Here is a 13,200-nt window from a genome sequence, read left to right as displayed (position 1 = left end):
AAGGTTTGTTTTTTTTTTTTTTGGGGGGGGGGGGGTAGTAGTGCATGCCACGTGGGGAAGGGTCAGAAAGGGAGACAGAATCTGAAGTGGACTACATGGGGCTTGAACCCATGAACCAGGAGACCATGATGTGAGCTGAAGTTGGATGGCCAACTGACTGAGCCACCCAGGTGCCCTGAAGATGAGTTTTTATCATCTGAATTTGGCAAAAATTGCTGGATTGCATTTTATTAATAAACTGCAGGGCTCTGTAAATCTGGAATTTGAGGGTAAGGAGCAAATTTCAAAAGCAAGCACAACTGCCTTCTCAAGTCAGATGCAGAACATAAAAAAAATACCTGCCATTGGCTACCATCCATTCTGTTTACATTTGGTTTGTGTGTTCAGGAAATAATCCACATAGAGCACTAAAGAGGAAAACCTCAGAACCTATCTTGAGTTCTAAACCTATGAAGATTATTTCTAAGGATTACTTTACAAAAAGCAGATGAATTTACCACAGGAACAGCCAACCTGGTTTAAAAACTAAGAGACAATCCAACTATAGGAGGGCTCTTCTGTTTTGTCGCCTCAGGAATATTTTCCTCAAATTTCTCAATTATATCATGCTCCTTTTGTAACACTACAAAAGCAAACGCTATTAAGGTAACTCAAAATTTGAATAATATTTTCTTTATTTACAAGTTAGAATCAACAGACAAAGAAAGACAATCCAGGGGACCAAATGGGGAGATGACTGAAACCCCCAGGGGCCCCAAATGGAGCAGAAGGAAAAGGGAAAACAGAGTAGAAAAAAAAAAAGTCAACGTAAAAAAAGAGCTCCCCCTTTTTCCCTCCCCATGGAGGCTGAGGGGACCATGGCCCCACACCCCTCAGCCTTACCTAGCTTAAAATAAATTAGAACAAACAACCTCAAAACAGGGCCTTTACAAGTGAACAGGGCAGCTATGGCCTCAGGTAACCCCGTATCAGGGCCTTTGCCCACTCCCACCCTGTACCCCTGCCCCACCCCAGTCATTTTGAATGGGGCTCTAAGCCCAAGAGGTCACTCTCAATGTGGCTGGGAACTCAATCTTATTTTGTCCATTTATGTCCCTCCTTCAGTAAATGTCCCTGCACCCCTCCCCCGTGCAGAGCCAGCTCTCCTACAGTGGGGGGGAGGGGGATGAGATGAGGAAGTGTCACAGCAAGGGGGGAAAGGGTGGGGCAGGGTGGTCTAGGGGTCCGGTCCTGCGGAGCCTCCTGCCCCATCTGGCCTGGCCCCTTAGCCTGAGTCTGAATCACTGGTGTCTGAAGAAGAGGATGATGATGAGGAGGAACTGGAATCTGAGCTGGAGCTGGAAGCGCTGAGGCGTGACACTGCTACTTGCTGTGCCGACGAGGAGGACTCCGTTTTCTCACTTGCTGCAGAATAAGGTTGAAGGTTAAAGAGTAGAAGTCTGATCTCCATTTATCAAGAAGACTAGAGGGGAATATAGCAAATTTGTGCTAGCTTTCAGGATACTCACCTTTCTTGGGGGGCTTTTTGGTGGAATTGAGCTGCCCACTAACATCCTGTAACCTCTTTTCTAGTTCCCGCTTCTTTTCCAAAGCCAGCTCCTCCTTTGTCTTTCCCACAGGTTTCTTAATGGCTAGAAAAAGAAACATTTCAGGCCTAAGATTGCAAGTATCTAGTTGTAGTGCACCTAGTGTTGTTCTCAAGTTCCTTTCTTGAAGAGCAGGAAGTGACAAACATATCCCGCCTCCCTGGAAGTGGACAATCATGAGTGCATCAAGCATCCCCGGCTCACTACCCCTTCTCCAACTACATGAGAATTACTAGATTAATGTGGTACAATTTATTTCATACTCACTATAGGGCTTCCGAGGTTTCTTTCTTAGGCAGGAAAGGACATAGCGCTCAAGCTCTCGAAGTGTGGATGGCTTGAGGGTTTCAAAATCAATCTCAATCTCTTCTGGGTTTGAGTCACGTAAAGAAGGCTCCCTGGCCTGGATTATGTGCACAACTCGACCCAATTTCTCCCCAGGTAATTTGTTGATGTCCAAACTCAACTGCCGTTTTTCATCGTAACTCATGGGTCTGCTTTCTTCTTCTTCCTCTGAGTCATAGCCTGTAGGCAGGGCAGGTGGAGCGGTCTTTGTGGCCTTTTTGGGCAGTCTACAGGCAAAAAAAAAATTGTCAATTAGAGAAGCATCACTAACTCCCAACACATTCCCACTGTCCAATTCAGTAATCCAAACTCTCTTTCGGAATTATACAGGCCAAGCATTTTACATTTAATCTGGGCTTTGAGAACTAGACATTGGTATACTGGCCCGAATCCATCTTTTTGCTCCCTAAAACGCTACTAACCCACCCCACTGTGGAAAACAAGAATTGTGTAGACTGGTATGGAGAAAAGGAACAAACTAGGGAACAAATCAGGCCTGCCAACTGTTTTGTGCAAGTAAACTTTTATTGGCACAGTCATACCTATGCTTCCATGTGGTCTTTGGCTGCTGCTTCTGCATGACACCAGACAAAAATCTGTTACACCTGACCACTTACAGAAAAGCTGTGCTGCCCTCTGGGTTAGATAAAACTCGGCAAGAGTGGGAGAAAGCATCCTCCCCTGGAGATTACAGAAATAGCCAAGCCCATCTGTGCTTCTCACCCTCTCAGAACTTACTTGGTGCCACTTCCTCCAGAAGGTCCAAAGCCAGGGGGACCTAGTGTAGCAGCACTGCCACCCCCACTGCCACTTGCTTTCTTGGACTTCTTGGGCTGAGATGGGCGAGGTGCCCGAGTTCCCTTGTCCTCTTCATCAACCCCAGCTCGGCCGCGATGCTTCTCTGCCTTCCGTTTCTTCTTTTTCTCTTTTTTTTCTCTCTTCCGCTTTGGCTTGGATATTGGGCCTTGGGACAGGGCAGCCAGTTGTTCATGTACTGCCCGGAGCTGGACAAAAAAAGAAATCAGGTGCACCATGGGAAAAATAAAGTAGAATCAAAAGGAGTTAGAGAAAAAAAAGGGCAAAAACAGGGCACCAATGTCTTACAAAATAAACTGATTATAGTGACAAAATACCTGTTCCTGTAGTTCAGCCAATCTATGAGCCCTTTCTTCCTCAGAGTCTGAGCTTTCACTCTCTTCTTCTTCCTCTTCATCCTCCTCATCTTCTTCCTCTTCTTCCTCAGAAGAGCTCTCACTGCTACTTTCTTCGCTGGAGGACTCTGAAGAGGATTTGGCCAACCCAGGTGGCAAGGCAGTAGAGACTGGTAAAGGCCCTGGTTCCAGTGGTTCATCTGGCATCTTGGCATAACGGAACTCAAATACATCCTAGGAGTAAAAAAGCACATTCAAAACCATGCTAGTGAATTGTGCCTTGGTATTTTTTTGAGTATATTTGAGAGAGAAGGCACACGTGAGGGAGGGGCAGAGAGGAAAGAGAATTCCAAGCAGACTCCACTCAGTCAGCAAATTGTGCCCTGATTATACCCAGCCAATTAGTGATATAGTTGGTATAGTTCCAGTTTGTTAACAATGCATACTGAGAGATCCTCATAATGAGATTGTGTAGCAAATGACAAAACCTCTGCCCAGACCCATTTGTTCTTCAAATTTCAACTGTGCCACTCACCTGCAGCTTTCGTGCCATGGCCACAACATCGTGGTCTGGGGGATTGTACTTATAGCAGTTGGAGAACATAAGCCGCACATCAGCAGCGAACTCCTGTGCATCTCGGTAATCACGATTCTCCATCTTCCGCTGCAGAAGGAGGCAGCATCAGAAGCTGCACAGGCAGGGAGACTCACCTTTCCCTGCCAACCCCAGACACCACAAGAGTAGCCCTCTCTTGAGAGCACAATAGGGATGACCTTAAAGATCTATGCCCTGGGGTTCAAGTTTGAAGTCAAAGAAATTTGGGTGGGTTGAAGAAATATCTACATCTAGAAAAAAAACCATTTCTAAGTGATAGGGGTGAGTGGCCTCTGACTATACTATCCTTCCAACCCCATACTCCCCTAACCCAATGCTCCAAAGTAGGACTTAAACGTACATGGATAGGATTGATCTAAAGACAGAACTCACCATACAGTTTGAAACTCCAAGAAATACAAACTTAATTATCAAGTACTTAGCCTTCTGCTCCATTACCATTTTGTAAAAAATAAAATACCAAGAATCAAGACTGCTGTATGCCCATAAGTGACCGATTGTTTTTATTGAGCCCAAAGTTCCAATCACTGCCTGAGCATCCCATCTGCCCCATGCAGTGGGTACCTTGACAGTGCTGAGGTCCATGGGGTGCTTAATGATGTCATGGTAGTCATGCAGGCCAAGAGCAGAAGCGTCCACTGGTTTATAGAAAGGCCAGGCATAGGCAGCATGCTTCTTAGAGAGCAACTCTTTCAAAATGCCATTGCAATGTTTTAACTGTTCTGACAGCTTTCCTTTCTTGGAACTCTGGTGTTGTTGCTGGGAGTCAGGTAAGTCTTTGCGTGGGGGCTTGATAGGACGGCCACTCTCTCTACGCATAGGGGGAAGACGTGCTGCCTTAGGCTCCAGACTCCCAGGGGGGCTAGCTGGGGAACCAGGAGCCAGGATGGCTGTAGGAGTAGGTGTGGTAGTATCTGCTTTCCGCTTTACGCCTTTTTTCTGCAGAAAAAAACACACAAGATGGGAGCCTTTTACTCCAGGGTCCACCTCATCCGAGTCTTTTCCCTTCCCAACGCCCAAAAGAAATCCACAGATCTGTTACCTTGGCAAGGGGCTGGGCTGGGGGAGCTGCAGAGACTGCAAGGAGTGGGGGTCCAGCAGAGTGTAAAGACTTGAGAAGGGGAGAAGAGATGACCGACGGATGGGGAATGTTGAGAACAGTGGTAGGTATCTCAGGTGGTGGAGTATATAGGGCTGTGTGAGACACAGAAGAAACAGCAGGCACCTGATGGGCACTTGTAATACTGCCCTGGAGTGCTTAAAAAAAAAAAAAAAAAAAAGATTAGTTCTATTACCTTTTCCATCTTTTGGTCTCCATTAGCAAAACTGCCTGCCACTCTTCCTACCTGCCAATTTGGCCCCCTTCTTGTGGCTGTTCTTAGGGATGGTCACCACAAGCTCTTGTTCCTCTTGTGGCATCGATGCTACTTTCTGTAGAAAGATCTTTTCTAATGTTTGTGCCATCAGGACAATATCATCAGTGGGCTACAGGGAACACAAACAGAAAGGTTCAAATGCCAGCTAAAGACAAACCATTTTCCTGAGAGGAATTCCTAGACCCAAATATCAAAACTACCCATCTGCTCAGACAGACATCTCTGTCATCAAGTACTGAAAATTACCTACACTGGGCCACTTATTTCCATGTTCTTCCCCAATTCTGTCCCTCAAAATGCAGTAAAGAAAAAAAACTCAAAAAATAAGAGAATGAGAACGTCAAGGAGAATAGATTCTGCTCAACTCAGCTCTCTGGAGGTTTCTCTTTGAGAAACAGGGCCACCATCCCCAAGTATGAAAATGTTCTACTTAAATAACCTTTACCACTATAGATCTCTGAAGCCACATCACTTGTGTTCAGTGCTATCCTTTAGAGTTCAGATTTTCTAGATCCTCCCTACTCTGAAAATACCTTCCACAGTAAAAAACAAACATTATGCCAGCAAAGTATCTAACAATATCAGAATCATTCTCTCTCCATCTACTAATAAACACACAGAAAAACTCACCTTGTTGTAGATGTAACAATTGGTGAACATGGTGTTAAAATCCTGCATACACTCTGAGGCAGCCCAGTAATAGTTGTTTTCAAGTCTCCTCTTAATAGTACCCATATCCATAGGTTGCTTTATAATTTTGTGATAATCCTAAAGAAAGAAATGCTAGGTCAGAACCAACGAAAAATAAATGCTGGTTTTCCTAGGCAAACCACTGACCCCAGCAAACACGCACATACACACCCCCTATGCATCAAAGTATGTAGTCCCCTAAACTGCGGCCCCAATTAAACTAAGGACAGAAAAATAATGGAATGGGATTCTTAGCACCCGTTGGGAGGCCCCTAGTGCCCTTCTCTAACCACCCACCTCCCTCCCAACTCTGGAAGGTTTCCCATCCTGTGACATTACCTCTGGGGCTGGCTATCCATGGGCTGCATGAGGGAGAGGAAGAAGCTAAGAATTTTGGCCACCGTGGTCCTCTCCCAACCTGGGGTGGGAATCTGTAAAATGGAGCCAGGGCACAAAAGTTAAGGAAGGACACATGGAGGGCACAATGAGAGATGCCAAGATAGCAAGCTGTTGGATCAATAATCACAAAGGACCAAGAATCCAGAAATTTGGTGGCTATCTGCCCTACAGGAGAGAGATGGGAACTCCCTAGGGGCCGCAGCACCTACACTAAGCAGCCCACCTCCACTCACACACATTCTTTTTCATTCCCAATGCCTCCCCCCACTCCAATATCCCATCCCTACTCACCGGCAGACCCAGTTTGACTGCATCCACAGGCTGCCTGAAAGGCCATGCAAACTGATGTTTCCACAGAGCCTTCATCACCACCTTGTGCAGGTATTGCAGCTGGTTGGTAACCCGTCCTGGCTTTTTGGGATTGGACACCTCCGGGGGTGGTGGGTTGGCAGGGGTCAGTTGTAAAGCCGGCACTGAAGCCATTGTGGGGCTCTCAAATCCCTCATACAACAGGGAGGGCTTTCGAATCCTTTTCCCTGGTGCTGCTGCCTCTGGGCCCAGCCCCAGTAACCCTGCATTCCCCTCCCCAGGGAGCCTGTGAAATGGGAAACATAATTAGATGTGGCAATTTCATGGAAAAAAAACAAAACAAAACAAAACCCAGTACAGCCAGTTACACTATACACCCAATAAATCCAGGCTTGGAACTTAGTGAGAAGTAATCAAACTTATGGAAATTATTCTTAACCACAACCAATATCCAAACAGTCTGTGGAGCTTTTGTTCTTGCCCCACCCCCCCACCCCCCTCTGGTTCCTCCATTTTTAGTACACCTATTCCCAGCCCCCCTTCTGGACTCTTGAAAACTCTTATCATCTGCACTTCCACTTAAACGAGAAAAAAAAAAACCCTTCCCAATGGTTTCTGATAAAGCACAGCATAGCATCTGAACACCACAAGCTTTAGGGGATGGGACTTAAGCAAAATGGGTGGGGCTGAGAAGCTCAAAACCCAAGCTTCCTCCTCACTAGGGGCTAGGTGGTTGCCATGGTGGTAGAGCCTGAGGGAAACGGGTGAAAAGAGAAAAGAGGAAGGGAACAAAACAGGGAGAAAATTTCATAAAATGCTGATGAAACACCTAAGAATCCATCTGGGCACAAGAGATCACCATCCTCCCCACAAGCTTTGCTTAGTTTAAAGCAGAAAATGAACCAAAAATCTAACGGAAAACCTTACCAACTTAAAATTTCCGACAAGGAAGGGAGCATTTGTCAGACTTCATAGTCTGGAAAAACACAGCTACCAGACCCCAGAATTATTCAAATTCATCTCTTTTCCCCAAAGAACTCAAATACAGAGCCGGCCCAATCCCCAGTCAAGGTCAGCAAGTTCCAGCCCAAGAGTGATAGAACACGCCTGACCCCGCCAAAAAAATAAAATTAACGGCTCCCACTCTAGCACCAGACTCTGGAAATCAGTGGCCAAGAGCGATTCAAATTTACACTCTTTGGTACTCCTCCGGACCCGGTGTTTCCCTAGGACCTAAGACTGTAGACATTACACCGAGATCTCATTGTTTACATCCGCAGAGCTGGACTAAAAAATCCTTAGCTCCACCCTCTTGCCCAAACGAAAGTCTCAAAGCCATCAAAAACATCCCCTCCAAACAAAACGCACGCAAACCCCCGACCCAAAACTGACCCGGTCACTTAAAGACAAATTCAATGACCTAGTCTGGGCAGAACAACCCATAGCCAAAAGTAATGCCTCTACCCTACTGTGGGAATCTCCGTAGCCAGGCTGAGGCTCTATCACCATGGCAACCCTATAAGATCAGATGTGGCCACGAAACACCCCAAAAGACCTATGACAAACCGTTGTTAGACGACAGACCCACCACCCGCAGGACCGGCAACCCACTCAACGTCTTTTCCCATTACATTACGCTGCCAACCTAGCTCTGCCGGGCTACATCACGATTGGACCACGGCGGGAAAACTAACGTATAAATGGACAACCTATACTCCCGCCATACGCAGTGTCTGGCCGTCTACCACCGTTCCCAAACCGCCACCCCCCCCCCCCCCGCGAGCCCCCGAGAGCTAACAGTCGCGCCGCGAACCAGCATCGCGCCAGAGTCGGTTCCGTCCTCCCTCAGAACCCGACGTCCCACATTCCCGTGCCGCAACCCAACGTCCCCTTCCCACACGCGGATCGCGGGGACGTACTTGCTGTGGGGAGTCACGTTTTGCAGCATCTTGACGACGGGGAACCGGCACTGCCCTCAGCCGCGAAAAGTCCGGATGGCCTCGGTTCCCCTTACCGCCCGGTCCAGCATAACCCGGGAAGTGCGGGGGGGGGTGGAGGGCCGCTGCCCTTGGCCCTCCAGGCGATAACCCCCCCGCCGGGCCGGCGCGAAAACAGTCTTCTTCGCTGCTTCTCGAGGAGCTCCCAGCAGCTTGGCGCGCTCCGCGGGAGGCGGACGGTGAGAAAATGGCGGCGGCCTCAGCAGAGGCGGGCGAGCGAGGGGGGACAGACTCCTCAAACACTAGGACGGCCCCCAATCCCGGACACCGTCGTCAATATTGCCCGTTGTTCATCTGCAAGGATCCCCTCTTCCTGCTGGGACTGCCCGCAGCGGACGAGGTCCCGTTTCGATCTCGGATGGAGGCGGATGAACACGAAAAGTGGTTTAGGGAGCCGCCGCCTCCATCTTTGAAATCCTCTTGAGGGCGGAGTAGAGGGGGTGGACAGACTCCGAGGATTGGGCGGGGCCCGAAAAAGGGGAGCGTCGGGGGCTTCTATGGGGTCTGCACTGTCCGCCGGGGCCGGTCATAGGCCGAGACGAAGGCCATTTCCAAACGGATGGACGTGGATTGCAATGGCGGCCCCCGACGACTCGAAGGCTCTCTATCAGTACGCAGAATCCTCCAGCTCGTTCTAGAGGCTGCTCCACTCCAGCGCGAAATGGCGCCGCCGAGCCCCGCGCCAGCCCTTTATATATAGGCAGGGAGGAGGAGCTTCGTCGCTCATGCGCGCCACCGTGCTCGAGATTTCCCCCACCCCCTCCGCGCGCGCACGCTCGCTCACGCGCGTGAAGAAGCAGAGTCGAAAGGGGAGGAACACCTCTCCGCGGGAGCGCTTTCTATTGGTTGACTGGAGCGATGACGTCATAAGCTTCATTTCCAAGGTGTCAGTCACTAGGCAGAAGAGTGCCGCATAGACCCATAGGGAACAGGCAACCCGCCACATCTTTGAGCCAATTGGCTGCGCTGTGGTTCGGCGACTCCAGGGAAACAGGTTGGCATGGGTGCAGCACCCTCTCCCCGCCTCCCCTTCCAACAAAGTCTTCCCAGGCGTCCAAGCCCGGTACCACCGGCGACTGCCAAGCTCGGGCAGGTCGTGCCATTCGTAGCTCCTCCATTGGCCACACCGACCGGACCGGAGGGGGCCGCGTGGGTGTAACCAGCCTGGGCCCGCCAGGGTGTGGCCGCAGGACGCCCGGCGGGTTGTTGTTCTCGGCAGAGGCGCCGCTGCAGTGAAGAATCTGAAACGAGGAAGAAGACGCCATCTTAGAACGCGCGGCCTGCTTCTCTGGCAAATAACTAAGGGTTCCCAGAAGTAACAAAGAAGGGATCTACCGTTCCCGTACTCCACAATCAAAAATACAGGCCTGCCGCATTATTAGAAGCCTCCCCGTCTTTCCCCAGTTCAAAAAATCGAAAAACAAAGGCAAAACACTAACAATCTGGGCTCCCAAAGGCTTATCAACACAACCAAATCTAGAACACGTTCCCAAAACTTGCACCCAAGCACCTCTCCAATCCCTCCCTGCTCATACCTTCAGTTAACTATTAAGTATCTGCCTGCTCGACAAAATCCCGGCAGCCCTTAGTGGGAGAAAGAGCTCCAAACATACCGATATACTCTAGAAATCGAAACCCACCTCCTCCCTAAACTTCATTCCGGTGCCTGGCTCAGAGCGGAAAAAGCAAGTCCTGTGAGGGGCGAATCAGGGTGAACACCCTCCCCCTCCTGGCGAGCTCAGACCTTTCCCCAAGCTCCCGGCCCTCCCCAACCCCGAGGGCAGGCCCACACCCCCCTATTAGGGTCCCACCGCCATGGGGGCGGCAGGGCTCCCCCATCCCCCCACCAGGGTCCGGAGTCCTCCCCACGGAGCGGCTGGTCCATCGGTCAGCGCCAGGGAGGAGGGCGAGCGGAGGAGGCGGCGGCAGCGGCTCAGACTAGCCCTCCCCCTCTTTCTCTCCCCTCCTCCCCTCCCCCCTGGGCCGTCCGCCTCCGAGGAGGGGCAGGAGCCATTTTGGGAGCTCAGTCTCGCCCCCTCCCCCAACCCACCCACCAAGTCTTCCCCACACTCTAGTTACCTGAATAAGGTTAGACTACTTAGGAATAAAGAGCCAGAATTACAATGAGGCCAAGATCTCTCAAGCCATCTCTGGGCCCACCCACCCTCGTCCCCTTATGGGAGTGAATTATCCCCAACCTGGGATGGAGCGGGAGGTCTCCTTCTCCCTCCATCTCCCCTTCTCTGGATACCAAGATAGAAAACAGACTGCATATCTGAGAAAAGAAATTAATGTAAATCAACGAACATAAGAGGCCACCACCCCGGAAAAGCTCGTGAGGGCCTAGGTCCTTGCGCTCCAACCACATCACCCTTCCTCCTTTCGCAGTAGCTCTTGAGCCCTAACCTCGGTTACTGCGTCTAAAATGGCCGCCAATCTCACGTCTTCTCGACCACCCGAGTCGGGCAAACCCTGCGGGGGGAAGTGCACACCGGGAAGGAAGCCTCTTCCCCTATTACTACCGCCCTCCCCCACGCAGGGATCAGGCTTCGGCCCCACAAGTACATGCGGGCTGGCGCGGGTGGCTGCAGCAGGGAGGGCAATGACACAGCAACTTTGAGAGGCCTTCTCCCCTCCCCCCCATTCCCCTCCCCCTAGTGGCCCAGCCTCCTAAATCTGCAGTTCTCCGGCCGAGGCCTCGCAAGTTTGCAGAGGCCCATTAGGGGGCCAGCCGAGAAGAAAAATTTAGGAGGTTGCGAAGATTCTGGGTCTTCGAAAGCGACTGGCTTACTTTCCTGCATTCCGGAAAATCACTGCTCCCCACTCCCTCCCAATCCTCCCTTCCCCCACATGAGTCACAGGGGAGGCTAACAGCTAGTCAGGAATTTGGAAAAGTAACTCTTCCCTCCTTTCCGTTCCCTCCCCCGCAGTACACAAGGAGAGAACTGTTCAGGAATGGGGGAAGGGACGAAGGAGGCAAAAGACGCCACCCTGGAGAAACCCGAAACCTTGTGAGCTGTGAAATCATTCCAGGTCCTAAGCCTCACTCCCTCCTGTCTCAGACCACGCTTTCTACCGCCCTCCCAGCACCCACCTAGGGTTTGGGTTTCTGCTCTCAAGCGAACCCCAAGCTTTTAGCCTGTAAGCCCTCCCCAGCCTGGGGCAACATGCTGAGCTAAGACCCCACCAAGGCAACGAAGGTTTGTGCAGAAGGCTCCACAGGCCGTGTCCACGTGAATGCACACAAATTCGATAAGCGACTCGAAGCGTAACCTCCAGCATGCCATGTGATGACTGCGAGCTTCCTACCGCTGACACAAAAGCACAGAAATGCTCCTTCCAGAGTCTCTGGAGAGAAAGGGAGTGGGCGCCCGGAAACAATCTCAGTTCACAACCCGGGTTGCCCACTCACATCCCAAGAGTAGGAAATACATTCACCACTCCCACACCTCAGCCCACTAGGTCACCCCTCCCTCCGGCCGTCAAAAGGAAGCCTCACCTGGCTCTGGACTCCTCTACCCCCAGGGGACGAATGGTTTGGGGGGGACACACCGCCCCCACGCCCCTTTGCCCTCCAACTGGTATGGAGGCATGAGGTTGGCCATTCCCCTCCCCCATATGAGGGGCCCTCTCCCGCTCTCGCCCCCCCCCCCCCTCCAAGCTCCCATTGGCTGTAAACTGTTTGAAGGACAAACCCTCCCACACTCAGGTTCTTCTCTGAACCCCAAGAATTACCCCCCCCCCCGACTCCCCACCATTGGTTAAGCATTTAAATAACCAGCAACATCCCCGCCCCCCAAGGGCCCCTTCTCACCTGGAACCTGGAATCTTCCAGGGGGGAGCCCACGTTCCCCTCGGCTTGATGCGGGGGGAGGGGGAAGGAGGATGTAATCCGGGGTGTCACCCCCCCGGGAAACTGAAGCTGTGTTGGGGGAGGGGGCGTAACCCCCAGCCCCTCCCTTCCCGACGGAGCTGGGGGGTGGGGAGATGATCGGGACCGCGCCGCCACGTCAGCAACACCCAGATTGGCTGACCCAGGTCACGTGCCAGCCATCCCCCTTTGCCCCCCTCCACGAGGACCAGTTTTCCGAAGGTTTCTGGGGGTCGCGCCAGGGACCAAGGAGGCCCCATGGCCTTGGCCTAGCTCCAGAGACCCATGGTGTTCTAATGCCGCTGCTTCTCCATATCCCCGTCTTCCTATCCCGCTGTCGTCGACCTTGTCCCCCCCACTAGCCTCTCCGTACGGGTTCAGCATGGCTGCCGCAGCCGGGATCGTCCACTGCGCAGGCGCAAGAGTGCGATCGGATTGGGGGAGGGGAAAGGAGCGCGGGAGACCGCGAGAGGGAGCAGCAGAGCGCATGCGTCCGCAGGCACGGCTTCTCCCTAGCCTGTGCTGGGAGCGCGCGCTGTGGGTGGAGCGGAAACGGGTGCGGCGCGCAAATCCCTTCCCTCGGCGGCTCCTCCCTCGTTGCTGGCCGCCTCACCGGGCGCCCCGGGGCGGCCTGACTTGGTTCCTTTTAGGCAGGTGTAAAGTGCCGCTTAGTTCGTCCTGGACAGAGTCCAGCGGAAACGCGCGCCGCCAGGCTGTTGTCCGTGAAGGACGGTGGGAACTTGGACCTGGAGATGTGAGGGCTTGCAGGGTGGGGCCCTTCCCCGGGTGTAGAGTAGTTCGACCAGGGGAAAGGGAGTTATCACCTTGGTGCCTCCGGTGGGAGATGAAGTGCGGACTGT

General features: G+C 51.8%; 1 protein-coding gene across 7 annotated transcripts; it reads right to left on the bottom strand.

Annotated features, from left to right (window-relative positions):
• Positions 1-656: 656 nt before the first annotated feature.
• BRD2 (bromodomain containing 2) lies at positions 657-12,686 on the bottom strand. 7 transcript variants are annotated; one of them, XM_058733512.1, is made up of 13 exons: positions 12,284-12,686; positions 8,392-9,710; positions 6,455-6,758; positions 5,705-5,842; positions 5,045-5,183; positions 4,741-4,955; positions 4,263-4,637; positions 3,618-3,746; positions 3,065-3,316; positions 2,670-2,935; positions 1,854-2,158; positions 1,509-1,631; positions 657-1,404 (listed from the first exon to the last, which is right to left on the bottom strand). In XM_058733512.1, exons 2-13 carry the CDS (start codon positions 8,418-8,420, stop codon positions 1,265-1,267), a joined length of 2,415 nt encoding a protein of 804 aa, XP_058589495.1. In that variant the 5' UTR covers positions 8,421-9,710; positions 12,284-12,686; the 3' UTR covers positions 657-1,264. The 7 variants fall into 7 exon arrangements, with proteins under 7 accessions (XP_058589495.1, XP_058589493.1, XP_058589497.1 ...); XM_058733510.1 differs by lacking the exon at positions 12,284-12,686 and adding an exon at positions 11,657-11,796; XM_058733514.1 differs by lacking the exon at positions 12,284-12,686 and adding an exon at positions 10,876-11,012.
• Positions 12,687-13,200: the final 514 nt, after the last annotated feature.

The sequence above is a fragment of the Neofelis nebulosa genome, chromosome 6 (assembly GCF_028018385.1).
Source record: "Neofelis nebulosa isolate mNeoNeb1 chromosome 6, mNeoNeb1.pri, whole genome shotgun sequence".
NCBI lineage: Eukaryota > Metazoa > Chordata > Mammalia > Carnivora > Felidae > Neofelis > Neofelis nebulosa.
This window is presented reverse-complemented; position numbering and strand designations above follow the sequence as displayed.

Coding starts and splice junctions, on each gene's coding strand:
- BRD2 (XM_058733512.1), bottom strand. CDS start 8,420: ATGCTGCAAAACGTGACTCCCCACAGCAA. Junction 4,638..4,740: donor CAGCCCAGCCCCTTGCCAAG/GTAACAGATCTG, acceptor TTTTTTCTGCAG/AAAAAAGGCGTAAAGCGGAA. Junction 1,405..1,508: donor CAAAAAGCCCCCCAAGAAAG/GTGAGTATCCTG, acceptor CTTATTCTGCAG/CAAGTGAGAAAACGGAGTCC.